The sequence below is a fragment of the Procambarus clarkii genome, chromosome 42 (genome assembly GCF_040958095.1).
Source record: "Procambarus clarkii isolate CNS0578487 chromosome 42, FALCON_Pclarkii_2.0, whole genome shotgun sequence".
Classification (NCBI taxonomy): Eukaryota; Metazoa; Arthropoda; class Malacostraca; order Decapoda; family Cambaridae; genus Procambarus; species Procambarus clarkii.
Window position 1 is genome coordinate 22159298 of NC_091191.1, and position 26473 is coordinate 22185770.

Consider the following 26473-nt stretch of genomic DNA (forward strand, 5'->3'; position numbering starts at 1 on the left):
TCTCGGTGGTGAGAGCAGAATACGACGGAGAGGTGTAGAATGAGAGAGGAATGAGAGTTGTAACTTGCTGTTAATAATTCAAGAGGTTGATAATGGAAGGGTTACATGTAAGCGCATCACACAGACAGGAACAGTTGGACGGGCACTTGCAAGACGCCGTGACGTCCCTGTGGCAACACCTGGAGACACCACTACACCGTCTGGAAGGAGGATGGGAAGCTGTCGTAGCTCACTTCACTACTCTTCATCTCCACTTCGTATCATGGTGGACTCAGTAAGTATACAGCTTCTTCAACAATCAATACATTTTAATTGACAATCAGATATCATCTATAGTAGTCTTAATTTATACAATCTTTCTAAGTTACCAATTCAAAATCTTTAAAAATAAATGTAATATTTTGTTGTAAGTTTCAACAAATAATGTGCAATATAACGTAAGTTAGAATGTGTTGACGTTGCTCATGTAGAACTGTGACTGTGACAGAGGTGTGGCGGCGGTGAGGGCGGCGGTGGTGGGGGCGGGGGGGGGCGGGGGAGGCGACGCAGCAGGCGGCGTGGCTGGTGACCCGGGCCACTGATGTCCTCCTGGAGGCCGTCGCTGCCACCCAGCCTGCCCTCTACACCCTCCTCCAGGACATCAGGCAGGCCTTTATAAGGTGAGTCACTCCTCCTCCCTCCTGCACCACCATGCTCCTCCACCCACTCCTCCTCTCCTACACCACCATGCTCCTCCACCCACTCCTCCCTCCTACACCACCATGCTCCTCCACCCACTCCTACACCACCATGCTCCTCCACCCACTCCTCCCTCCTACACCACCATGCTCCTCCACCCACTCCTCCAACACCACCATGCTCCTCCACCAACTCCTCCCTCTACACCACCATGCTCCTCCACCCACTCAACCCAACACACAACACTTGCTAACCTTCAACTGTTAATGAAGCTGTCTCTCTGACTCTTGCTTACATTCCTTGTTTACTCTGTACTCTTATAAAAAACAAATATTAGAAAATAAGAAATACAAACGACGTTGGATTGGTGATGAGTTTTAGGGTTATCAACACTGTAGAGCTAATGGGGCCACTCAATGCTCATGAAATCGTTTCAGGTTAGGCAAAACTCTTGCATGTTGTACGAAGTGTCAACTCAAGAGGACGAACTGCTGCAGGAGAGAGCTCGTGTCATATTTAATAATGTTTGTCTGTAAAACAAAACTCTTCTGAATGCTCGTACTCACAAGACTTAGTTCTCTTAAAAATAATGTCGCTTTTGGCTGTTTGTCCGTATGGCCGAAAGTGGACGTAATTTGAAAATGAAAAAAAATGAAAATAAATTTGGGATTTTTTTTCAACAACAGTTAGTTAAGGGTCGTCTGGTAGGTTAGGTGGGCAGGAAATTTTCATAAAGTTTCATAACGTTATGAAAAACGTTAATTAAAAGTTTTCTCTCCTAACCTGTCCCAGTAAGCCGGACTACTCAAACAGAAAACGAAACAGTACGTCACTTTTGTGAGTCGATTTAATTTCAAATTACGTCCAAATTTGGCCATAGCCGCGCATACGAGCGAAAAGTGACGTTACTTTTAAGAGGACGGGTTGCTATAACACCCTTTGTTCCAACAGTTTTCAAATAAACACTTAATTCGTACTAATTAATTGAACACAAGAATTTAGTTTTGAGAACTCTCCAAGGGTCCAATAATGACATATCCAGCCAACAACTATTTGAGAACAGACTCGTTAACTCTCAGATTTGACATAAATAATTTCAGTTGAAACAGCAGGTTGATTTTTTCCCCAAGATGGACGCTGAGAAAGACCGATATTGTTCCATAGTTTACACTCTCCCGTGTTTCAGCAGCATACTACACTACTCTCCCCTCCCAACTCCCACTCTCACCTCCCAGCTCCCACTCTCCCCTCCCAGCTCCCACTCTCCCCTCCCAGCTCCCACTCTCACCTCCCAGCTCCCACTCTCACCTCCCAGCTCCCACTCTCACCTCCCAGCTCCCACTCTCACCTCCCAGCTCCCACTCTCACCTCCCAGCTCCCACTCTCCCCTCCCAGCTCCCACTCTCACCTCCCAGCTCCCACTCTCACCTCCCAGCTCCCACTCTCCCCTCCCAGCTACCACTCTCACCTCCCAGCTCCCACTTTCACCTTCCAGCTCCCACTCTCCCCTCCCAGCTCCCACTCTCCCCTCCCAGCTCCCACTCTCACCTCCCAGCTCCCACTCTCACCTCCCAGCTCCCACTCTCACCTCCCAGCTCCCACTCTCACCTACCAGCTCCCACTCTCACCTCCCAGCTCCCACTCTCACCTCCCAGCTCCCACTCTCCCCTCCCAGCTCCCACTCTCCCCTCCCAGCTACCACTCTCCCTCCCAGCTCCCACTCTCACCTCCCAGCTCCCACTCTCCCCTCCCAGCTCCCACTCTCACCTCCCAGCTACCACTCTCCCCTCCCAGCTCCCACTCTCCCCTCCCAGCTCCCACTCTCCCCTCCCAGCTCCCACTCTCACCTCCCAGCTCCCACTCTCACCTCCCAGCTACCACTCTCCCCTCCCAGCTCCCACTCTCCCCTCCCAGCTCCCACTCTCACCTCCCAGCTACCACTCTCCCCTCCCAGCTCACACTCTCACCTCCCAGCTCCCACTCTCACCTCCCAGCTACTACTCTCACCTCCCAGCTCCCACTCTCCCCTCCCAGCTCCCACTCTCACCTCCCAGCTACCACTCTCCCCTCCCAGCTCCCACTCTCACCTCCCAGCTCCCACTCTCACCTCCCAGCTCCCACTCTCACCTCCCAGCTACCACTCTCCCCTCCCAGCTCCCACTCTCACCTCCCAGCTCCCACTCTCACCTCCCAGCTCCCACTCTCCCCTCCCAGCTCCCACTCTCCCCTCCCAGCTACCACTCTCCCCTCCCAGCTCCCACTCTCACCTCCCAGCTCCCACTCTCACCTCCCAGCTCCCACTCTCACCTCCCAGCTCCCACTCTCACCTCCCAGCTCCCACTCTCCCCTCCCAGCTCCCACTCTCCCCTCCCAGCTACCACTCTCCCCTCCCAGCTCCCACTCTCACCTCCCAGCTCCCACTCTCCCCTCCCAGCTCCCACTCTCACCTCCCAGCTACCACTCTCCCCTCCCAGCTCCCACTCTCCCCTCCAGCTCCCACTCTCTCCTCCCAGCTCCCACTCTCACCTCCCAGCTCCCACTCTCACCTCCCAGCTACCACTCTCCCCTCCCAGCTCCCACTCTCCCCTCCCAGCTCCCACTCTCACCTCCCAGCTACCACTCTCCCCTCCCAGCTCCCACTCTCACCTCCCAGCTCCCACTCTCACCTCCCAGCTACCACTCTCCCCTCCCAGCTCCCACTCTCACCTCCCAGCTACCACTCTCCCCTCCCAGCTCCCACTCTCACCTCCCAGCTCCCACTCTCACCTCCCAGCTCCCACTCTCACCTCCCAGCTACCACTCTCCCCTCCCAGCTTACACTCTCACCTCCCAGCTCCCACTCTCACCTCCCAGCTCCCACTCTCCCCTCCCAGCTCCCACTCTCCCCTCCCAGCTACCACTCTCCCCTCCCAGCTCCCACTCTCACCTCCCAGCTCCCACTCTCCCCTCCCAGCTCTCACTCTCCCCTCCCAGCTCCCACTCTCACCTCCCAGCTCTCACTCTCACCTCCCAGCTCCAACTCTCACCTCCCAGCTACCACTCTCCCCTCCCAGCTACCACTCTCACCTCCCAGCTCCCACTCTCACCTCCCAGCTACCACTCTCACCTCCCAGCTCCCACTCTCCCCTCCCAGATCCCACTCTCCCCTCCTAGCTCCCACTCTCACCTCCCAGCTACCACTCTCCCCTCCCAGCTACCACTCTCCCCTCCCAGCTCCCACTCTCACCTCCCAGCTCCCACTCTCACCTCCCAGCTCCCACTCTCCCCTCCCAGCTACCACTCTCACCTCCCAGCTCCCACTCTCACCTCCCAGCTCCCACTCTCACCTCCCAGCTCCCACTCTCACCTCCCAGCTCCCACTCTCACCTCCCAGCTCCCACTCTCACCTCCCAGCTCCCACTCTCACCTCCCAGCTCCCACTCTCCCCTCCCAGCTCCCACTCTCCCCTCCCAGCTACCACTCTCCCTCCCAGCTCCCACTCTCACCTCCCAGCTCCCACTCTCCCCTCCCAGCTCCCACTCTCACCCCCCAGCTACCACTCTCCCCTCCCAGCTCCCACTCTCCCCTCCCAGCTCCCACTCTCCCCTCCCAGCTCCCACTCTCACCTCCCAGCTCCCACTCTCACCTCCCAGCTACCACTCTCCCCTCCCAGCTCCCACTCTCCCCTCCCAGCTCCCACTCTCACCTCCCAGCTACCACTCTCCCCTCCCAGCTCACACTCTCACCTCCCAGCTCCCACTCTCACCTCCCAGCTACCACTCTTACCTCCCAGCTCCCACTCTCCCCTCCCAGCTCCCACTCTCACTTCCCAGCTACCACTCTCCCCTCCCAGCTCCCACTCTCACCTCCCAGCTCCCACTCTCACCTCCCAGCTCCCACTCTCACCTCCCAGCTACCACTCTCCCCTCCCAGCTCCCACTCTCACCTCCCAGCTCCCACTCTCACCTCCCAGCTCCCACTCTCCCCTCCCAGCTCCCACTCTCCCCTCCCAGCTACCACTCCCCCCTCCCAGCTCCCACTCTCACCTCCCAGCTCCCACTCTCACCCCCCAGCTCCCACTCTCACCTCCCAGCTCCCACTCTCACCTCCCAGCTCCCACTCTCCCCTCCCAGCTCCCACTCTCCCCTCCCAGCTACCACTCTCCACTCCCAGCTCCCACTCTCACCTCCCAGCTCCCACTCTCCCCTCCCAGCTCCCACTCTCACCTCCCAGCTACCACTCTCCCCTCCCAGCTCCCACTCTCCCCTCCCAGCTCCCACTCTCCCCTCCCAGCTCCCACTCTCACCTCCCAGCTCCCACTCTCACCTCCCAGCTACCACTCTCCCCTCCCAGCTCCCACTCTCCCCTCCCAGCTCCCACTCTCACCTCCCAGCTACCACTCTCCCCTTCCAGCTCCCACTCTCACCTCCCAGCTCCCACTCTCACCTCCCAGCTCCCACTCTCACCTCCCAGCTACCACTCTCCCCTCCCAGCTTACACTCTCACCTCCCAGCTCCCACTCTCACCTCCCAGCTCCCACTCTCCCCTCCAGCTCCCACTCTCCCCTCCCAGCTACCACTCTCCCCTCCCAGCTCCCACTCTCACCTCCCAGCTCCCACTCTCCCCTCCCAGCTCTCACTCTCCCCTCCCAGCTCCCACTCTCCCCTCCCAGCTCTCACTCTCACCTCCCAGCTCCCACTCTCACCTCCCAGCTACCACTCTCCCCTCCCAGCTACCACTCTCACCTCCCAGCTCCCACTCTCACCTCCCAGCTACCACTCTCACCTCCCAGCTCCCACTCTCCCCTCCCAGCTCCCACTCTCCCCTCCTAGCTCCCACTCTCACCTCCCAGCTACCACTCTCCCCTCCCAGCTACCACTCTCCCCTCCCAGCTTCCACTCTCACCTCCCAGCTCCCACTCTACCCTCCCAGCTCCCACTCTCCCCACCCAGCTACCACTCTCCCCACCAAGCTCCCACTCTCTCCTCCCAGCTCCCTTTCTCCCCTCCCAGCTCCCACTCTCACCTCCCAGCTCCCACTTTCCCCTCCCAGCTCCCACTCTCACCTCCCAGCTCCCACTCTCCCCTCCCAGCTCCCACTCTCACACTCTCACCTCCCAGCTCCCACTCTCACCTCCCAGCTCCCACTCTCACCTCCCAGCTCCCACTCTCTCCTCCCAGCTCCCACTCTCCCCTCCCAGCTCCCACTCTCACCTCCCAGCTCCCACTCTCTCCTCCCAGCTCCCTTGCTCCTCTCCCAGCTCCCACTCTCACCTCCCAGCTCCCACTCTCCCCTCCCAGCTCTCACTCTCCCCTCCCAGCTCCCACTCTCACCTCCCAGCTCCCACTCTCCCCTCCCAGCTCCCACTCTCACCTCCCAGCTCCCTCTCTCCCCTCCCAGCTCCCACTCTCCCCTCCCACTCTCACCTCCCAGCTACCACTCTCCCCTCCCAGCTACCACTCTTACCTCCCAGCTCTCACTCTCACCTCCAAGCTCCCACTCTCACCTCCCAGCTCCCACTCTCACCTCCCAGCTCCCTCTCTCCCCTCCCAGCTCCCACTCTCCCCTCCCACTCTCACCTCCCAGCTACCACTCTCCCCTCCCAGCTCCCACTCTCACGTCCCAGCTACCACTCTCACCTCCCAGCTACCACTCTCCCCTCCCAGCTCCCACTCTCACCTCCCAGCTCCCACTCTCCCCTCCCAGCTCCCACTCTCACCTCCCAGGTACCACTCTCCCCTCCCAGCTCCCACTCTCACCTCCCAGCTACCACTCTCCCCTCCCAGCTCCCACTCTCACCTCCCAGCTCCCACTCTCCCCTCCCAGCTCCCACTCTCACCTCCCAGCTCCCACTCTCACCTCCCAGCTCCCACTCTCCCCTCCCAGCTACCACTCTCACCTCCCAGCTCCCACTCTCACCTCCCAGCTCCCACTCTCACCTCCCAGCTCCCACTCTCCCCTCCCAGCTCCCACTCTCCCCTCCCAGCTCCCACTCTCCCCTCCCAGCTCCCACTCTCATCTCCCAGCTCTCCCTCTCACCTCCCAGCTCTCACTCTCACCTCCCAGCTCCCACTCTCCCCTCCCAGCTCCCACTCTCCCCTCCCAGCTCCCACTCTCATATCCCAGCTCTCCCTCTCACCTCCCAGCTCTCACTCTCACCTCCCAGCTCCCACTCTCCCCTCCCAGCTCCTACTCTCCCCTCCCAGCTCCCACTCTCATCTCCCAGCTCTCCCTCTCACCTCCCAGCTCTCACTCTCACCTCCCAGCTCCCACTCTCACCTGCCATCTCCCACTCTCACCTCCCAGCTCCCACTCTCTTCTCCCAGTTCCCACTCTCATCTCCCAGCTCCCACTCTCACCTCCCAGCTCCCACTCTCTTCTCCCAGCTCCCACTCTCATCTCCCAGCTCCCACTCTCACCTCCCAGCTCCCATTCTCTTCTCCCAGCTCCCACTCTCATCTCCCAGCTCCCACTCTCCCCTCCCAGCTCTCACTCTCCCCTCCCGGCTCCCACTCTCACCTCCCAGCTCTCACTCTCACCTCCTAGCTCCCACTCTCTTCTCCCAGCTCCCAGTCTCATCTCCCAGCTCCCACTCTCTTCTCCCAGCTCCCATTCTCATCTCCCAGCTCCCACTCTCCCCTCCTAGCATTCACTCTCCCCTCCCAGCTCCCACTCTCCCCTCCCAGCTCCCACTCTCACCTCCCAGCTACCACTCTCCCCTCCCAGCTACCACTCTCCCCTCCCAGCTCCCACTCTCACCTCCCAGCTCCCACTCTCACCTCCCAGCTCCCACTCTCCCCTCCCAGCTACCACTCTCACCTCCCAGCTCCCACTCTCACCTCCCAGCTCCCACTCTCACCTCCCAGCTCCCACTCTCACCTCCCAGCTCCCACTCTCACCTCCCAGCTCCCACTCTCACCTCCCAGCTCCCACTCTCACCTCCCAGCTCCCACTCTCCCCTCCCAGCTCCCACTCTCCCCTCCCAGCTACCACTCTCCCTCCCAGCTCCCACTCTCACCTCCCAGCTCCCACTCTCCCCTCCCAGCTCCCACTCTCACCTCCCAGCTACCACTCTCCCCTCCCAGCTCCCACTCTCCCCTCCCAGCTCCCACTCTCCCCTCCCAGCTCCCACTCTCACCTCCCAGCTCCCACTCTCACCTCCCAGCTACCACTCTCCCCTCCCAGCTCCCACTCTCCCCTCCCAGCTCCCACTCTCACCTCCCAGCTACCACTCTCCCCTCCCAGCTCACACTCTCACCTCCCAGCTCCCACTCTCACCTCCCAGCTACCACTCTTACCTCCCAGCTCCCACTCTCCCCTCCCAGCTCCCACTCTCACCTCCCAGCTACCACTCTCCCCTCCCAGCTCCCACTCTCACCTCCCAGCTCCCACTCTCACCTCCCAGCTCCCACTCTCACCTCCCAGCTACCACTCTCCCCTCCCAGCTCCCACTCTCACCTCCCAGCTCCCACTCTCACCTCCCAGCTCCCACTCTCCCCTCCCAGCTCCCACTCTCCCCTCCCAGCTACCACTCCCCCTCCCAGCTCCCACTCTCACCTCCCAGCTCCCACTCTCACCCCCCAGCTCCCACTCTCACCTCCCAGCTCCCACTCTCACCTCCCAGCTCCCACTCTCCCCTCCCAGCTCCCACTCTCCCCTCCCAGCTACCACTCTCCACTCCCAGCTCCCACTCTCACCTCCCAGCTCCCACTCTCCCCTCCCAGCTCCCACTCTCACCTCCCAGCTACCACTCTCCCCTCCCAGCTCCCACTCTCCCCTCCCAGCTCCCACTCTCTCCTCCCAGCTCCCACTCTCACCTCCCAGCTCCCACTCTCACCTCCCAGCTACCACTCTCCCCTCCCAGCTCCCACTCTCCCCTCCCAGCTCCCACTCTCACCTCCCAGCGGCCACTCTCCCCTCCCAGCTCCCACTCTCACCTCCCAGCTCCCACTCTCACCTCCCAGCTACCACTCTCCCCTCCCAGCTCCCACTCTCACCTCCCAGCTACCACTCTCCCCTCCCAGCTCCCACTCTCACCTCCCAGCTCCCACTCTCACCTCCCAGCTCCCACTCTCACCTCCCAGCTACCACTCTCCCCTCCCAGCTTACACTCTCACCTCCCAGCTCCCACTCTCACCTCCCAGCTCCCACTCTCCCCTCCCAGCTCCCACTCTCCCCTCCCAGCTACCACTCTCCCCTCCCAGCTCCCACTCTCACCTCCCAGCTCCCACTCTCCCCTCCCAGCTCTCACTCTCCCCTCCCAGCTCCCACTCTCACCTCCCAGCTCTCACTCTCACCTCCCAGCTCCAACTCTCACCTCCCAGCTACCACTCTCCCCTCCCAGCTACCACTCTCACCTCCCTGCTCCCACTCTCACCTCCCAGCTACCACTCTCACCTCCCAGCTCCCACTCTCCCCTCCCAGATCCCACTCTCCCCTCCTAGCTCCCACTCTCACCTCCCAGCTACCACTCTCCCCTCCCAGCTACCACTCTCCCCTCCCAGCTCCCACTCTCACCTCCCAGCTCCCACTCTCACCTCCCAGCTCCCACTCTCCCCTCCCAGCTACCACTCTCACCTCCCAGCTCCCACTCTCACCTCCCAGCTCCCACTCTCACCTCCCAGCTCCCACTCTCACCTCCCAGCTCCCACTCTCACCTCCCAGCTCCCACTCTCACCTCCCAGCTCCCACTCTCACCTCCCAGCTCCCACTCTCCCCTCCCAGCTCCCACTCTCCCCTCCCAGCTACCACTCTCCCTCCCAGCTCCCACTCTCACCTCCCAGCTCCCACTCTCCCCTCCCAGCTCCCACTCTAACCTCCCAGCTACCACTCTCCCCTCCCAGCTCCCACTCTCCCCTCCCAGCTCCCACTCTCCCCTCCCAGCTCCCACTCTCACCTCCCAGCTCCCACTCTCCCCTCCCAGCTCCCACTCTCCCCTCCCAGCTCCCACTCTCCCCTCCCAGCTCCCACTCTCACCTCCCAGCTACCACTCTCCCCTCCCAGCTCACACTCTCACCTCCCAGCTCCCACTCTCACCTCCCAGCTACCACTCTTACCTCCCAGCTCCCACTCTCCCCTCCCAGCTCCCACTCTCACCTCCCAGCTACCACTCTCCCCTCCCAGCTCCCACTCTCACCTCCCAGCTCCCACTCTCACCTCCCAGCTCCCACTCTCACCTCCCAGCTACCACTCTCCCCTCCCAGCTCCCACTCTCACCTCCCAGCTCCCACTCTCACCTCCCAGCTCCCACTCTCCCCTCCCAGCTCCCACTCTCCCCTCCCAGCTACCACTCCCCCCTCCCAGCTCCCACTCTCACCTCCCAGCTCCCACTCTCACCCCCCAGCTCCCACTCTCACCTCCCAGCTCCCACTCTCACCTCCCAGCTCCCACTCTCCCCTCCCAGCTCCCACTCTCCCCTCCCAGCTACCACTCTCCACTCCCAGCTCCCACTCTCACCTCCCAGCTCCCACTCTCCCCTCCCAGCTCCCACTCTCACCTCCCAGCTACCACTCTCCCCTCCCAGCTCCCACTCTCCCCTCCCAGCTCCCACTCTCCCCTCCCAGCTCCCACTCTCACCTCCCAGCTCCCACTCTCACCTCCCAGCTACCACTCTCCCCTCCCAGCTCCCACTCTCCCCTCCCAGCTCCCACTCTCACCTCCCAGCTACCACTCTCCCCTTCCAGCTCCCACTCTCACCTCCCAGCTCCCACTCTCACCTCCCAGCTCCCACTCTCACCTCCCAGCTACCACTCTCCCCTCCCAGCTTACACTCTCACCTCCCAGCTCCCACTCTCACCTCCCAGCTCCCACTCTCCCCTCCCAGCTCCCACTCTCCCCTCCCAGCTACCACTCTCCCCTCCCAGCTCCCACTCTCACCTCCCAGCTCCCACTCTCCCCTCCCAGCTCCCACTCTCCCCTCCCAGCTCCCACTCTCACCTCCCAGCTCTCACTCTCACCTCCCAGCTCCAACTCTCACCTCCCAGCTACCACTCTCCCCTCCCAGCTACCACTCTCACCTCCCAGCTCCCACTCTCACCTCCCAGCTACCACTCTCACCTCCCAGCTCCCACTCTCCCCTCCCAGCTCCCACTCTCCCCTCCTAGCTCCCACTCTCACCTCCCAGCTACCACTCTCCCCTCCCAGCTACCACTCTCCCCTCCCAGCTTCCACTCTCACCTCCCAGCTCCCACTCTCCCCTCCCAGCTCCCACTCTCCCCACCCACCTACCACTCTCCCCACCAAGCTCCCACTCTCTCCTCCCAGCTCCCTTTCTCCCCTCCCAGCTCCCACTCTCCCCTCCCAGCTCCCACTCTCCCCTCCCAGCTCCCACTCTCACCTCCCAGCTCCCACTCTCCCCTCCCAGCTCCCACTCTCACACTCTCACCTCCCAGCTCCCACTCTCACCTCCCAGCTCCCACTCTCACCTCCCAGCTCCCACTCTCTCCTCCCAGCTCCCACTCTCCCCTCCCAGCTCCCACTCTCACCTCCCAGCTCCCACTCTCTCCTCCCAGCTCCCTTGCTCCTCTCCCAGCTCCCACTCTCACCTCCCAGCTCCCACTCTCCCCTCCCAGCTCTCACTCTCCCCTCCCAGCTCCCACTCTCACCTCCCAGCTCCCACTCTCCCCTCCCAGCTCCCACTCTCACCTCCCAGCTCCCTCTCTCCCCTCCCAGCTCCCACTCTCCCCTCCCACTCTCACCTCCCAGCTACCACTCTCCCCTCCCAGCTACCACTCTTACCTCCCAGCTCTCACTCTCACCTCCAAGCTCCCACTCTCACCTCCCAGCTCCCACTCTCACCTCCCAGCTCCCTCTCTCCCCTCCCAGCTCCCACTCTCCCCTCCCACTCTCACCTCCCAGCTACCACTCTCCCCTCCCAGCTCCCACTCTCACGTCCCAGCTACCACTCTCACCTCCCAGCTACCACTCTCCCCTCCCAGCTCCCACTCTCACCTCCCAGCTCCCACTCTCCCCTCCCAGCTCCCACTCTCACCTCCCAGGTACCACTCTCCCCTCCCAGCTCCCACTCTCACCTCCCAGCTACCACTCTCCCCTCCCAGCTCCCACTCTCACCTCCCAGCTCCCACTCTCCCCTCCCAGCTACCACTCTCACCTCCCAGCTCCCACTCTCACCTCCCAGCTCCCACTCTCCCCTCCCAGCTCCCACTCTCACCTCCCAGCTCCCACTCTCACCTCCCAGCTCCCACTCTCACCTCCCAGCTCCCACTCTCCCCTCCCAGCTCCCACTCTCCCCTCCCAGCTCCAACTCTCCCCTCCCAGCTCCCACTCTCATCTCCCAGCTCTCCCTCTCACCTCCCAGCTCTCACTCTCACCTCCCAGCTCCCACTCTCCCCTCCCAGCTCCCACTCTCCCCTCCCAGCTCCCACTCTCATATCCCAGCTCTCCCTCTCACCTCCCAGCTCTCACTCTCACCTCCCAGCTCCCACTCTCCCCTCCCAGCTCCCACTCTCCCCTCCCAGCTCCCACTCTCATCTCCCAGCTCTCCCTCTCACCTCCCAGCTCTCACTCTCACCTCCCAGCTCCCACTCTCACCTGCCATCTCCCACTCTCACCTCCCAGCTCCCACTCTCTTCTCCCAGTTCCCACTCTCATCTCCCAGCTCCCACTCTCACCTCCCAGCTCCCACTCTCTTCTCCCAGCTCCCACTCTCATCTCCCAGCTCCCACTCTCACCTCCCAGCTCCCATTCTCTTCTCCCAGCTCCCACTCTCATCTCCCAGCTCCCACTCTCCCCTCCCAGCTCTCACTCTCCCCTCCCGGCTCCCACTCTCACCTCCCAGCTCTCACTCTCACCTCCTAGCTCACACTCTCTTCTCCCAGCTCCCAGTCTCATCTCCCAGCTCCCACTCTCTTCTCCCAGCTCCCATTCTCATCTCCCAGCTCCCACTCTCCCCTCCTAGCATTCACTCTCCCCTCCCAGCTCCCACTCTCCCCTCCCAGCTCCCACTCTCACCTCCCAGCTACCACTCTCCCCTCCCAGCTACCACTTTCCCCTCCCAGCTCCCACTCTCACCTCCCAGCTCCCACTCTCACCTCCCTGCTCCCACTCTCCCCTCCCAGCTACCACTCTCACCTCCCAGCTCCCACTCTCACCTCCCAGCTCCCACTCTCACCTCCCAGCTCCCACTCTCACCTCCCAGCTCCCACTCTCACCTCCCAGCTCCCACTCTCACCTCCCAGCTCCCACTCTCACCTCCCAGCTCCCACTCTCCCCTCCCAGCTCCCACTCTCCCCTCCCAGCTACCACTCTCCCTCCCAGCTCCCACTCTCACCTCCCAGCTCCCACTCTCCCCTCCCAGCTCCCACTCTCACCTCCCAGCTACCACTCTCCCCTCCCAGCTCCCACTCTCCCCTCCCAGCTCCCACTCTCCCCTCCCAGCTCCCACTCTCACCTCCCAGCTCCCACTCTCACCTCCCAGCTACCACTCTCCCCTCCCAGCTCCCACTCTCCCCTCCCAGCTCCCACTCTCACCTCCCAGCTACCACTCTCCCCTCCCAGCTCACACTCTCACCTCCCAGCTCCCACTCTCACCTCCCAGCTACCACTCTTACCTCCCAGCTCCCACTCTCCCCTCCCAGCTCCCACTCTCACCTCCCAGCTACCACTCTCCCCTCCCAGCTCCCACTCTCACCTCCCAGCTCCCACTCTCACCTCCCAGCTCCCACTCTCACCTCCCAGCTACCACTCTCCCCTCCCAGCTCCCACTCTCACCTCCCAGCTCCCACTCTCACCTCCCAGCTCCCACTCTCCCCTCCCAGCTCCCACTCTCCCCTCCCAGCTACCACTCCCCCCTCCCAGCTCCCACTCTCACCTCCCAGCTCCCACTCTCACCCCCCAGCTCCCACTCTCACCTCCCAGCTCCCACTCTCACCTCCCAGCTCCCACTCTCCCCTCCCAGCTCCCACTCTCCCCTCCCAGCTACCACTCTCCACTCCCAGCTCCCACTCTCACCTCCCAGCTCCCACTCTCCCCTCCCAGCTCCCACTCTCACCTCCCAGCTACCACTCTCCCCTCCCAGCTCCCACTCTCCCCTCCCAGCTCCCACTCTCCCCTCCCAGCTCCCACTCTCACCTCCCAGCTCCCACTCTCACCTCCCAGCTACCACTCTCCCCTCCCAGCTCCCACTCTCCCCTCCCAGCTCCCACTCTCACCTCCCAGCTACCACTCTCCCCTTCCAGCTCCCACTCTCACCTCCCAGCTCCCACTCTCACCTCCCAGCTCCCACTCTCACCTCCCAGCTACCACTCTCCCCTCCCAGCTTACACTCTCACCTCCCAGCTCCCACTCTCACCTCCCAGCTCCCACTCTCCCCTCCCAGCTCCCACTCTCCCCTCCCAGCTACCACTCTCCCCTCCCAGCTCCCACTCTCACCTCCCAGCTCCCACTCTCCCCTCCCAGCTCTCACTCTCCCCTCCCAGCTCCCACTCTCACCTCCCAGCTCTCACTCTCACCTCCCAGCTCCAACTCTCACCTCCCAGCTACCACTCTCCCCTCCCAGCTACCACTCTCACCTCCCAGCTCCCACTCTCACCTCCCAGCTACCACTCTCACCTCCCAGCTCCCACTCTCCCCTCCCAGCTCCCACTCTCCCCTCCTAGCTCCCACTCTCACCTCCCAGCTACCACTCTCCCCTCCCAGCTACCACTCTCCCCTCCCAGCTTCCACTCTCACCTCCCAGCTCCCACTCTACCCTCCCAGCTCCCACTCTCCCCACCCAGCTACCACTCTCCCCACCAAGCTCCCACTCTCTCCTCCCAGCTCCCTTTCTCCCCTCCCAGCTCCCACTCTCACCTCCCAGCTCCCACTCTCCCCTCCCAGCTCCCACTCTCACCTCCCAGCTCCCACTCTCCCCTCCCAGCTCCCACTCTCACACTCTCACCTCCCAGCTCCCACTCTCACCTCCCAGCTCCCACTCTCACCTCCCAGCTCCCACTCTCTCCTCCCAGCTCCCACTCTCCCCTCCCAGCTCCCACTCTCACCTCCCAGCTCCCACTCTCTCCTCCCAGCTCCCTTGCTCCTCTCCCAGCTCCCACTCTCACCTCCCAGCTCCCACTCTCCCCTCCCAGCTCCCACTCTCCCCTCCCAGCTCCCACTCTCACCTCCCAGCTCCCACTCTCCCCTCCCAGCTCCCACTCTCACCTCCCAGCTCCCTCTCTCCCCTCCCAGCTCCCACTCTCCCCTCCCACTCTCACCTCCCAGCTACCACTCTCCCCTCCCAGCTACCACTCTTACCTCCCAGCTCTCACTCTCACCTCCAAGCTCCCACTCTCACCTCCCAGCTCCCACTCTCACCTCCCAGCTCCCTCTCTCCCCTCCCAGCTCCCACTCTCCCCTCCCACTCTCACCTCCCAGCTACCACTCTCCCCTCCCAGCTCCCACTCTCACCTCCCAGCTACCACTCTCACCTCCCAGCTACCACTCTCCCCTCCCAGCTCCCACTCTCACCTCCCAGCTCCCACTCTCCCCTCCCAGCTCCCACTCTCACCTCCCAGGTACCACTCTCCCCTCCCAGCTCCCACTCTCACCTCCCAGCTACCACTCTCCCCTCCCAGCTCCCACTCTCACCTCCCAGCTCCCACTCTCCCCTCCCAGCTCCCACTCTCACCTCCCAGCTCCCACTCTCACCTCCCAGCTCCCACTCTCCCCTCCCAGCTACCACTCTCACCTCCCAGCTCCCACTCTTACCTCCCAGCTCCCACTCTCACCTCCCAGCTTCCACTCTCCCCTCCCAGCTCCCACTCTCCCCTCCCAGCTCCAACTCTCCCCTCCCAGCTCCCACTCTCATCTCCCAGCTCTCCCTCTCACCTCCCAGCTCTCACTCTCACTTCCCAGCTCCCACTCTCCCCTCCCAGCTCCCACTCTCCCCTCCCAGCTCCCACTCTCACCTCCCAGCTCCCACTCTCCCCTCCCAGCTCCCACTCTCCCCTCCCAGCTCCCACTCTCATCTCCCAGCTCTCCCTCTCACCTCCCAGCTCTCACTCTCACCTCCCAGCTCCCACTCTCACCTGCCATCTCCCACTCTCACCTCCCAGCTCCCACTCTCTTCTCCCAGTTCCCACTCTCATCTCCCAGCTCCCACTCTCACCTCCCAGCTCCCACTCTCTTCTCCCAGCTCCCACTCTCACCTCCCAGCTCCCACTCTCTTCTCCCAGTTCCCACTCTCATCTCCCAGCTCCCACTCTCACCTCCCAGCTCCCACTCTCTTCTCCCAGCTCCCACTCTCATCTCCCAGCTCCCACTCTCACCTCCCAGCTCCCATTCTCTTCTCCCAGCTCCCACTCTCATCTCCCAGCTCCCACTCTCCCCTCCCAGCTCTCACTCTCCCCTCCCGGCTCCCACTCTCACCTCCCAGCTCTCACTCTCACCTCCTAGCTCCCACTCTCTTCTCCCAGCTCCCAGTCTCATCTCCCAGCTCCCACTCTCTTCTCCCAGCTCCCATTCTCATCTCCCAGCTCCCACTCTCCCCTCCTAGCATTCACTCTCCCCTCCCAGCTCCCACTCTCCCCTCCCAGCTCCCACTCTCACCTCCCAGCTCCCACTCTCCCCTCCCAGCTCTCACTCTCACCTCCCAGCTCCCACTCTCCCCTCCCAGCTCTCACCCTCACCTCCCAGCTCCCACTCTCACCTCCCAGCTCCAACTCTCACCTCCCAGCTCCAACTCTCCCCACTAGTCTTGGCTGCCTAGCTAGTAACTGAGAGCCTCACAGTACAGCTGGCTCCGTCACAGTCTTGGCTTCTTTCCACACTAGCTAGTAACTGAGAGCCTCACAGTACAGCTGGCTCCGTCACAGTCTTGGCTGCCTTCCACCCTAGCTAGTAACTGAGAGCCTCACACTACAGCTGGCTCTGTTACAGTCTTGGCTGCCTTCCACCCTAGCTAGTAACTGAGAGCCTCACACTACAGCTGGCTCTGTTACAGTCTTGGCTGCCTTCCACCCTAGCTAGTAACTGAGAGCCTCACAGTACAGCTGGCTCCGTCACAGTCTTGGCTTCTTTCCACACTAGCTAGTAACTGAGAGCCTCACAGTACAGCTGGCTCCGTCACAGTCTTGGCTGCCTTCCACCCTAGCTAGTAACTGAGAGCCTCACACTACAGCTGGCTCTGTTACAGTCTTGGCTGCCTTCCACCCTAGCTAGTAACTGAGAGCCTCACACTACAGCTGGCTCTGTTACAGTCTTGGCTGCCTTCCACCCTAGCTAGTAACTGAGAGCCTCACAGTACAGCTGGCTCCGTCACAGTCTTGGCTGCCTTCCATACTAGCTAGTAACTGGGAGCCTCACAGTACAGCTGGCTCCGTCACAGTCTTGGCTGCCCGCCACCACCAATCCGGCCTCCGGCTGTGTTTCCCTCTAACACCCAACATTACCTCGCCCTCAGGAAATTTTAACCCTCGACTCATCAACTTTCATGTTTTTCTCAGCTCTACAATTTATTTTTTTATATTTAATATTTGTTTCCTGTTACTGATTATCCAGCCCGTCCTCTTGATTTATTCACAACGGACAAAATAAGGGGTACTATGAAGGTACTACCCAAGCCCTTCATCTAACTTTGCCAACAGAAGCATAGAAAACGTGGTTAGCGGTGGGCCGCTTCTCTTCATCATTAACATTATAGTGTATGTTGGAGCGACAAGGTACAAAATGAGTGGCATTAGTTGAGAGTACGGGCTGTATGGTACAGTGTGTGTGGTGTAACAGTACAGGGTGTATGGTACAGTGTGTGTGGTGTAACAGTACGGGCTGTATGGTACAGTGAGTGTGGTGTAACAGTACGGGCTGTATGGTACAGTGAGTGTGGTGTAACAGTACGGGCTGTATGGTACAGTGAGTGTGGTGTAACAGTACGGGGTGTATGGTACAGTGAGTGTGGTGTAACAGTACGGGCTGTATGGTACAGTGAGTGTGGTGTAACAGTACAGGGTGTATGGTACAGTGAGTGTGGTGTAACAGTACGGGCTGTATGGTACAGTGAGTGTGGTGTAACAGTACGGGCTGTATGGTACAGTGAGTGTGGTGTAACAGTACAGGGTGTATGGTACAGTGAGTGTGGTGTAACAGTACGGGCTGTATGGTACAGTGAGTGTGGTGTAACAGTACGGGCTGTATGGTACAGTGAGTGTGGTGTAACAGTACAGGGTGTATGGTACAGTGAGTGTGGTGTAACAGTACGGGCTGTATGGTACAGTGAGTGTGGTGTAACAGTACGGGCTGTATGGTACAGTGAGTGTGGTGTAACAGTACGGGGTGTATGGTACAGTGAGTGTGGTGTAACAGTACGGGCTGTATGGTACAGTGAGTGTGGTGTAACAGTACGGGCTGTATGGTACAGTGAGTGTGGTGTAACAGTACAGGGTGTATGGTACAGTGAGTGTGGTGTAACAGTACGGGCTGTATGGTACAGTGAGTGTGGTGTAACAGTACAGGGTGTATGGTACAGTGAGTGTGGTGTAACAGTACGGGCTGTATGGTACAGTGAGTGTGGTGTAACAGTACAGGGTGTATGGTACAGTGTGTGTGGTGTAACAGTACGGGGTGTATGGTACAGTGAGTGTGGTGTAACAGTACAGGCTGTATGGTACAGTGTGTGTGGTTTAACAGTACAGGCTGTATGGTACAGTGTGTGTGGTGTAACAGTACGGGGTGTATGGTACAGTGAGTGTGGTGTAACAGTACAGGGTGTATGGTACAGTGTGTGTGGTGTAACAGTACGGGGTGTATGGTACAGTGAGTGTGGTGTAACAGTACGGGCTGTATGGTACAGTGAGTGTGGTGTAACAGTACAGGGTGTATGGTACAGTGAGTGTGGTGTAACAGTACGGGCTGTATGGTACAGTGAGTGTGGTGTAACAGTACAGGGTGTATGGTACAGTGTGTATGGTGTAACAGTACGGGCTGTATGGTACAGTGAGTGTGGTGTAACAGTACGGGCTGTATGGTACAGTGAGTGTGGTGTAACAGTACAGGCTGTATGGTATAGTGTGTGTGGTGTAACAGTACAGGGTGTATGGTACAGTGTGTGTGGTGTAACAGTACAGGCTGTATGGTACAGTGAGTGTGGTGTAACAGTACAGGCTGTATGGTATAGTGTGTGTGGTGTAACAGTACAGGCTGTATGGTACAGTGAGTGTGGTGTAACAGTACAGGCTGTATGGTACAGTGAGTGTGGTGTAACAGTACAGGCTGTATGGTATAGTGTGTGTGGTGTAACAGTACAGGCTGTATGGTACAGTGAGTGTGGTGTAACAGTACGGGGTGTATGGTACAATGAGTGTGGTGTAACAGTGCAGGCTGTATGGTATAGTGTGTGTGGTGTAACAGTACAGGCTGTATGGTACAGTGAGTGTGGTGTAACAGTACGGGCTGTATGGTACAGTGTGTGTGGTGTAACAGTACGGGGTGTATGGAACAGTGTGTGTGGTGTAACAGTACGGGGTGTATGGTACAGTGAGTGTGGTGTAACAGTACGGGGTGTATGGAACAGTGTGTGTGGTGTAACAGTACGGGCTGTATGGTACAGTGTGTGTGGTGTAACAGTACGGGCTGTATGGTACAGTGTGTGTGGTGTAACAGTACAGGCTGTATGGTACAGTGAGTGTGGTGTAACAGTACGGGGTGTATGGTACAGTGAGTGTGGTGTAACAGTACGGGGTGTATGGTACAGTGCGTGTGGTGTAACAGTACGGGGTGTATGGTACAGTGTGTGTGGTGTAACAGTACGGGGTGTATGGAACAGTGTGTGTGGTGTAACAGAGATGGTCTCCTTCCTCTTCACAGATACGGAAGAGAACTTCACGGTGTCCTGGACGGCCACTGTTGGAGCCTCCTCCAGCAGATGGCGGAGGAGCTGGCAGCCGAGGTGCAGGAGGTGAGGACCCTGGCTCCTGCTGGCCTCTGTTGACCCCCTGTGTTGACCCCCTGTGTTGACCCCCCCTGTGTTCACACCCCCTGTGTTGACCCCCTGTGTTGACCCCCTGTGTTGACCCCCTGTGTTGACCCCCCCTGTGTTGACCCCCTGTGTTGACCCCCTGTGTTGACCCCCTGTGTTGACCCCCTGTGTTGACCCCCCCTGTGTTGATTCCCTGTGTTGACCCCCTGTGTTGACCCCCTGTGTTGATCCCCTGTGTTGACCCCTTGTGTTGACCCCCTGTGTTGACCCCCTGTGTTGACCCCCTGTGTTGACCCCCTGTGTTGACCCCCTGTGTTGACCCCCCCTGTGTTGATTCCCTGTGTTGACCCCCTGTGTTGACCCCCTGTGTTGATCCCCTGTGTTGACCCCTTGTGTTGACCCCTTGTGTTGACCCCCTGTGTTGATCCCGTGTTGACCCCTTGTGTTGACCCCCTGTGTTGACCCCATGTGTTGACCCCCCTGTGGTAACCCGCTGTGTTGACCCCCTGTGTTGACCCCCCCTGTGTTGACCCCTTGTGTTGACCCCCTGTGTTGACCCCCCTGTGTTCACACCCCCTGTGTTGACCCCCTGTGTTGACCCCTTGTGTTGACCCCTTGTGTTGACCCCTGTGTTGACCCCCTGTGTTGACCTCTTGTGTTGACCCCTTGTGTTGACCCCCTGTGTTGACCCCTTGTGTTGACCCCCCTGTGGTAACCCCCTGTGTTGACCCCCTGTGTTGACCCCCCTGTGTTGACCCCTTGTGTTGACCCCTTGTGTTGACCCCCTGTGTTGACCCCCTGTGTTGACCCCCTGTGTTGACCCCCCCTGTGTTGATTCCCTGTGTTGACCCCCTGTGTTGACCCCCTGTGTTGATCCCCTGTGTTGACCCCTTGTGTTGACCCCCTGTGTTGACCCACCTTGTGTTGACACCCCCTGTGTTGACACCCCCTGTGTTGACCCCCTGTGCTGACCCCTTGTGTTGACCCCTTGTGTTGACCCCCTGTGTTGACCCCCTGTGTTGACCCCCTGTGTTGACCCCCCCTGTGTTGACCCCCCTGTGTTGACTCCTTGTGTTGACCCCTTGTGTTGACCCCCTGTGTTGACCCCCTGTGTTGACCCCTGTGTTGACCCCTTGTGTTGACCCCCCTGTGGTGACCCCCTGTGTTGACCCCCTGTGTTGACCCCCTGTGTTGACCCCTTGTGTTGACCCCCTGTGTTGACCCCCTGTGTTGACCCCCTGTGTTGACCCCCCTGTGTTGACCCCCTGTGTTGAACCCCTGGTGTTGATCCCCTGTGTTGACCCCCTGTGTTGACCCCCTGTGTTGACCCCCCTGTGTTGACCCCCTGTGTTGTCCCCCCTGTGTTGACCCCCTGTGTTGAACCCCTGTGTTGACCCCCCCTGTGTTGACCCCCCCCTGTGTTGACCCCCCCTGTGTTGACCCCCCTGTGTTGACACCCCCTGTGTTGACCCCCTGTGTTGACCCCTTGTGTTGACCCCCCTGTGTTGATCCCCTGTCTTGACCCCCTGTGTTGACCCCCTGTGTTGACACCCCCTGTGTTGACCCCCTGTGTTGACCCCCAGTGTTGACCCCCCCTGTGTTGACCCCCTTGTGTTGACACCCCCTGTGTTGACCCCCTGTGTTGACCCATTGTGTTGACCCCCCTGTGTTGATCCCCTGTGTTGACCCCCTGTGTTGACCCCCTGTGTTGACCCCCTGTGTTGACACCCCCTGTGTTGACCCCCTGTGTTGTCCCGCTGTGTTGACCCCCTGTGTTGACCCCCAGTGTTGACCCCCCCTGTGTTGACCCCCCCTGTGTTGATCCTCCCTGTGTTGACCCCCCTGTGTTGACCCCCTGTGTTGACCCCCCTGTGTTGACCCCCTATGTTGACCCCCTGTGTTGACCCCCTGAGTTGACCCCCCTGTGTTGACCCCCTATGTTGACCCCCTGTGTTCACCCCCCTGTGTTGACCCCCCTGTGTTGACCCCCCCTGTGTTGACCCCCCTGTGTTGACCCCCCTGTGTTGACCCCCTGTGTTGACCCCCTGTGTTGACCCCCTGTGTTGACCAGCCTGTGTTGACCCCCTGTGTTGACCCCCCTGTGTTGACCCCCTGTTTTGACCCCCCTGTATTGACCCCCCCTGTGTTGACCCCCTGTGTTGACCCCCTGTGTTGACCTGTGTTGACCCCCTGTGTTGACCCCCTGTGTTGACCCCCCTGTGTTGACCCCCCTGTGTTGACCCCCCCCTGTGTTGACCCCCTGTGTTGACCCCCCCTGTGTTGACCCCCCCTGTGTTGACACCCTGTGTTGACCCCCTGTGTTGACCCCTTGTGTTGACCCCCCTGTGTTGCTCCCCCCTGTGTTGACCCCCCCTGTGTTGACCCCCCCTGTGTTGACCCCCTGTGTTGACACCCCCTGTGTTGACCCCCTGTGTTGACCCCCCTGTGTTGACCCCCTGTGTTGACCCCCTGTGTTGACCCCCTGTGTTTACCCCCCCTGTGTTGACCCTACAGGCTGTATGGTACAGTGAGTGTGGTGTAACAACCCTGTGTTGACCCACCCTGTGTTGACCCCCTGTGTTGACACCCCCTGTGTTGACCCCCTGTGTTGACCCTCCCTGGCTGTATGGTACAGTGAGTGTGGTGTAACAACCCTGTGTTGACCCACCCTGTGTTGACCCCCTGTGTTGACCCCCTGTGTTGACCCCCCTGTGTTGACCCCCTGTGTTGACCCCCTGTGTTTACCCCCCCTGTGTTGACCCTACAGGCTGTATGGTACAGTGAGTGTGGTGTAACAACCCTGTGTTGACCCACCCTGTGTTGACCCCCTGTGTTGACACCCCCTGTGTTGACCCCCTGTGTTGACCCTCCCTGTGTTGACCCCCTGTGTTGACCTCCCCTGTGTTGACCCCCTGTGTTGACACCCCCTGTGTTGACCCCCTGTGTTGACCCCCCCTGTTTGACCCCCCCTGTGTCGACCCCCCTTGTATTGACCCCCTGTGTTGACACCCCCTGTGTTGACACCCCCTGTGTTGATCCCGTGTTGACCCCTTGTGTTGACCCCCTGTGTTGACCCCATGTGTTGACCCCCCTGTGGTAACCCGCTGTGTTGACCCCCTGTGTTGACCCCCCCTGTGTTGACCCCTTGTGTTGACCCCCTGTGTTGACCCCCCTGTGTTCACACCCCCTGTGTTGACCCCCTGTGTTGACCCCTTGTGTTGACCCCTTGTGTTGACCCCTGTGTTGACCCCCTGTGTTGACCTCTTGTGTTGACCCCTTGTGTTGACCCCCTGTGTTGACCCCTTGTGTTGACCCCCCTGTGGTAACCCCCTGTGTTGACCCCCTGTGTTGACCCCCCTGTGTTGACCCCTTGTGTTGACCCCTTGTGTTGACCCCCTGTGTTGACCCCCTGTGTTGACCCCCTGTGTTGACCCCCCTCTGTGTTGATTCCCTGTGTTGACCCCCTGTGTTGACCCCCTGTGTTGATCCCCTGTGTTGACCCCTTGTGTTGACCCCCTGTGTTGACCCACCTTGTGTTGACACCCCCTGTGTTGACACCCCCTGTGTTGACCCCCTGTGCTGACCCCTTGTGTTGACCCCTTGTGTTGACCCCCTGTGTTGACCCCCTGTGTTGACCCCCTGTGTTGACCCCCCCTGTGTTGACCCCCCTGTGTTGACTCCTTGTGTTGACCCCTTGTGTTGACCCCCTGTGTTGACCCCCTGTGTTGACCCCTGTGTTGACCCCTTGTGTTGACCCCCCTGTGGTGACCCCCTGTGTTGACCCCCTGTGTTGACCCCCTGTGTTGACCCCTTGTTTTGACCCCCTGTGTTGACCCCCTGTGTTGACCCCCTGTGTTGACCCCCCTGTGTTGACCCCCTGTGTTGAACCCCTGGTGTTGATCCCCTGTGTTGACCCCCTGTGTTGACCCCCTGTGTTGACCCCCCTGTGTTGACCCCCTGTGTTGTCCCCCCTGTGTTGACCCCCTGTGTTGAACCCCTGTGTTGACCCCCCCTGTGTTGACCCCCCCCTGTGTTGACCCCCCCTGTGTTGACCCCCCTGTGTTGACACCCCCTGTGTTGACCCCCTGTGTTGACCCCTTGTGTTGACCCCCCTGTGTTGATCCCCTGTCTTGACCCCCTGTGTTGACCCCCTGTGTTGACACCCCCTGTGTTGACCCCCTGTGTTGACCCCCAGTGTTGACCCCCCCTGTGTTGACCCCCTTGTGTTGACACCCCCTGTGTTGACCCCCTGTGTTGACCCATTGTGTTGACCCCCCTGTGTTGATCCCCTGTGTTGACCCCCTGTGTTGACCCCCTGTGTTGACCCCCTGTGTTGACACCCCCTGTGTTGACCCCCTGTGTTGTCCCGCTGTGTTGACCCCCTGTGTTGACCCCCAGTGTTGACCCCCCCTGTGTTGACCCCCCCTGTGTTGATCCTCCCTGTGTTGACCCCCCTGTGTTGACCCCCTGTGTTGACCCCCCTGTGTTGACCCCCAATGTTGACCCCCTGTGTTGACCCCCTGAGTTGACCCCCCTGTGTTGACCCCCTATGTTGACCCCCTGTGTTCACCCCCCTGTGTTGACCCCCCTGTGTTGACCCCCCCTGTGTTGACCCCCCCCTGTGTTGACCCCCCTGTGTTGACCCCCTGTGTTGACCCCCCCTGTGTTGACCCCCTGTGTTGACCCCCTGTGTTGACCCCCTGTGTTGACCAGCCTGTGTTGACCCCCTGTGTTGACCCCCCTGTGTTGACCCCCTGTTTTGACCCCCCTGTATTGACCCCCCCTGTGTTGACCCCCTGTGTTGACCCCCTGTGTTGACCTGTGTTGACCCCCTGTGTTGACCCCCTGTGTTGACCCCCCTGTGTTGACCCCCCTGTGTTGACCCCCCCCCTGTGTTGACCCCCTGTGTTGACCCCCCCTGTGTTGACCCCCCCTGTGTTGACACCCTGTGTTGACCCCCTGTGTTGACCCCTTGTGTTGACCCCCCTGTGTTGCTCCCCCCTGTGTTGACCCCCTGTGTTGACCCCCCCTGTGTTGACCCCCCCTGTGTTGACCCCCTGTGTTGACACCCCCTGTGTTGACCCCCTGTGTTGACCCCCCTGTGTTGACCCCCTGTGTTGACCCCCTGTGTTGACCCCCTGTGTTTACCCCCCCTGTGTTGACCCTACAGGCTGTATGGTACAGTGAGTGTGGTGTAACAACCCTGTGTTGACCCACCCTGTGTTGACCCCCTGTGTTGACACCCCCTGTGTTGACCCCCTGTGTTGACCCTCCCTGGCTGTATGGTACAGTGAGTGTGGTGTAACAACCCTGTGTTGACCCACCCTGTGTTGACCCCCTGTGTTGACCCCCTGTGTTGACCCCCCTGTGTTGACCCCCTGTGTTGACCCCCTGTGTTTACCCCCCCTGTGTTGACCCTACAGGCTGTATGGTACAGTGAGTGTGGTGTAACAACCCTGTGTTGACCCACCCTGTGTTGACCCCCTGTGTTGACACCCCCTGTGTTGACCCCCTGTGTTGACCCTCCCTGTGTTGACCCCCTGTGTTGACCTCCCCTGTGTTGACCCCCTGTGTTGACACCCCCTGTGTTGACCCCCTGTGTTGACCCCCCCTGTTTGACCCCCCCTGTGTCGACCCCCCTTGTATTGACCCCCTGTGTTGACCCCCCCTGTGTTGACCCCCTGTGTTGACACCCCCTGTGTTGACCCCCTGTGTTGACCCCTCCTGTGTTGACCCCCCTGTGTTGACCCCCTGTGTTGACCCCCTGTGTTGACCCCTTGTGTTGACCCCCTGTGTTGACCCCCTGTGTTGACCCCCCTGTGTTGACCCCCCCTGTGTTGACACCCTGTGTTGACCTCCCCTGTGTTGACCCCCTGTGTTGACACCCCCTGTGTTGACCCCCTGTGTTGACCCCCCCCCTGTGTTGACCCCCCTGTGTTGACCCCCCTTGTATTGACCCCCTGTGTTGACCCCCCTGTGTTGACCCCCTGTGTTGACACCCCCTGTGTTGACCCCCTGTGTTGACCCCCCTCTGTTGACCCCCTGTGTTGACCCCCTGTGTTGACCTCCCCTGTGTTGACCCCCTGTGTTGACACCCCCTGTGTTGACCCCCTGTGTTGAACCCCCCACCTGTGTTGACCCCCCCTGTGTTGACCCCCCTTGTATTGACCCCCTGTGTTGACCCCCCCTGTGTTGACCCCCTGTGTTGACACCCCCTGTGTTGACCTCCTGTGTTGACCCCTCCTGTGTTGACCCCCCTGTGTTGACCCCCCCTGTGTTGACCCCCTGTGTTGACCCCCTGTGTTGACCCCTTGTGTTGACCCCATGTGTTGACCCCCTGTGTTGACCCCCTGTGTTGACCCCTTGTGTTGACCCCCTGTGTTGACCCCCCTGTGTTGACCCCCTGTGTTGACCCCTGTGTTGACCCCATGTGTTGACCCCCTGTGTTGACCCCCTGTGTTGACCCCCCTGTGTTGACCCCCTGTGTTGACCCCTGTGTTGACCTCCTGTGTTGACCTCCTGTGTTGACCCCCTGTCTCTTCCTCTCACCTGTCATGTGTCACACGCCCCTGTCACTTCCTCTAACCTGTCATGTGTCACACGCCCCTGTCACTTCCTCTCACCTGTCATGTGTCACACGTCCCTGTCACTTCCTCTCACCTGTCATGTGTCACACGCCCCTGTCACTTCCTCTCACCTGTCATGTGTCACACGCCCCTGTCACTTCCTCTCACCTGTCATGTGTCACACGCCCCTGTCACTTCCTCTCACCTGTCATGTGTCACACGTCCCTGTCTCTTCCTCTCACCTGTCATGTGTCACACGTCCCTGTCTCTTCCTCTCACCTGTCATGTGTCAGACGTCCCCGTTACTAATAAATGTCAAATTATTAAGCACTGTAAATGACGG

General features: G+C 60.4%; 1 protein-coding gene across 1 annotated transcript in view; it reads left to right on the forward strand.

Annotated features, from left to right (window-relative positions):
- LOC123770248 (uncharacterized) overlaps nucleotides 1–26473 on the forward strand; it is a 327397-nt gene that overhangs the window by 248865 nt on the left and 52059 nt on the right. The window contains exons 30-32 of the mRNA XM_069339624.1: nucleotides 125–274; nucleotides 543–659; nucleotides 19453–19543. Coding sequence (XP_069195725.1) covers nucleotides 125–274; nucleotides 543–659; nucleotides 19453–19543 — 358 coding nt within the window. The remainder of the gene's footprint in view (nucleotides 1–124; nucleotides 275–542; nucleotides 660–19452; nucleotides 19544–26473) is intronic.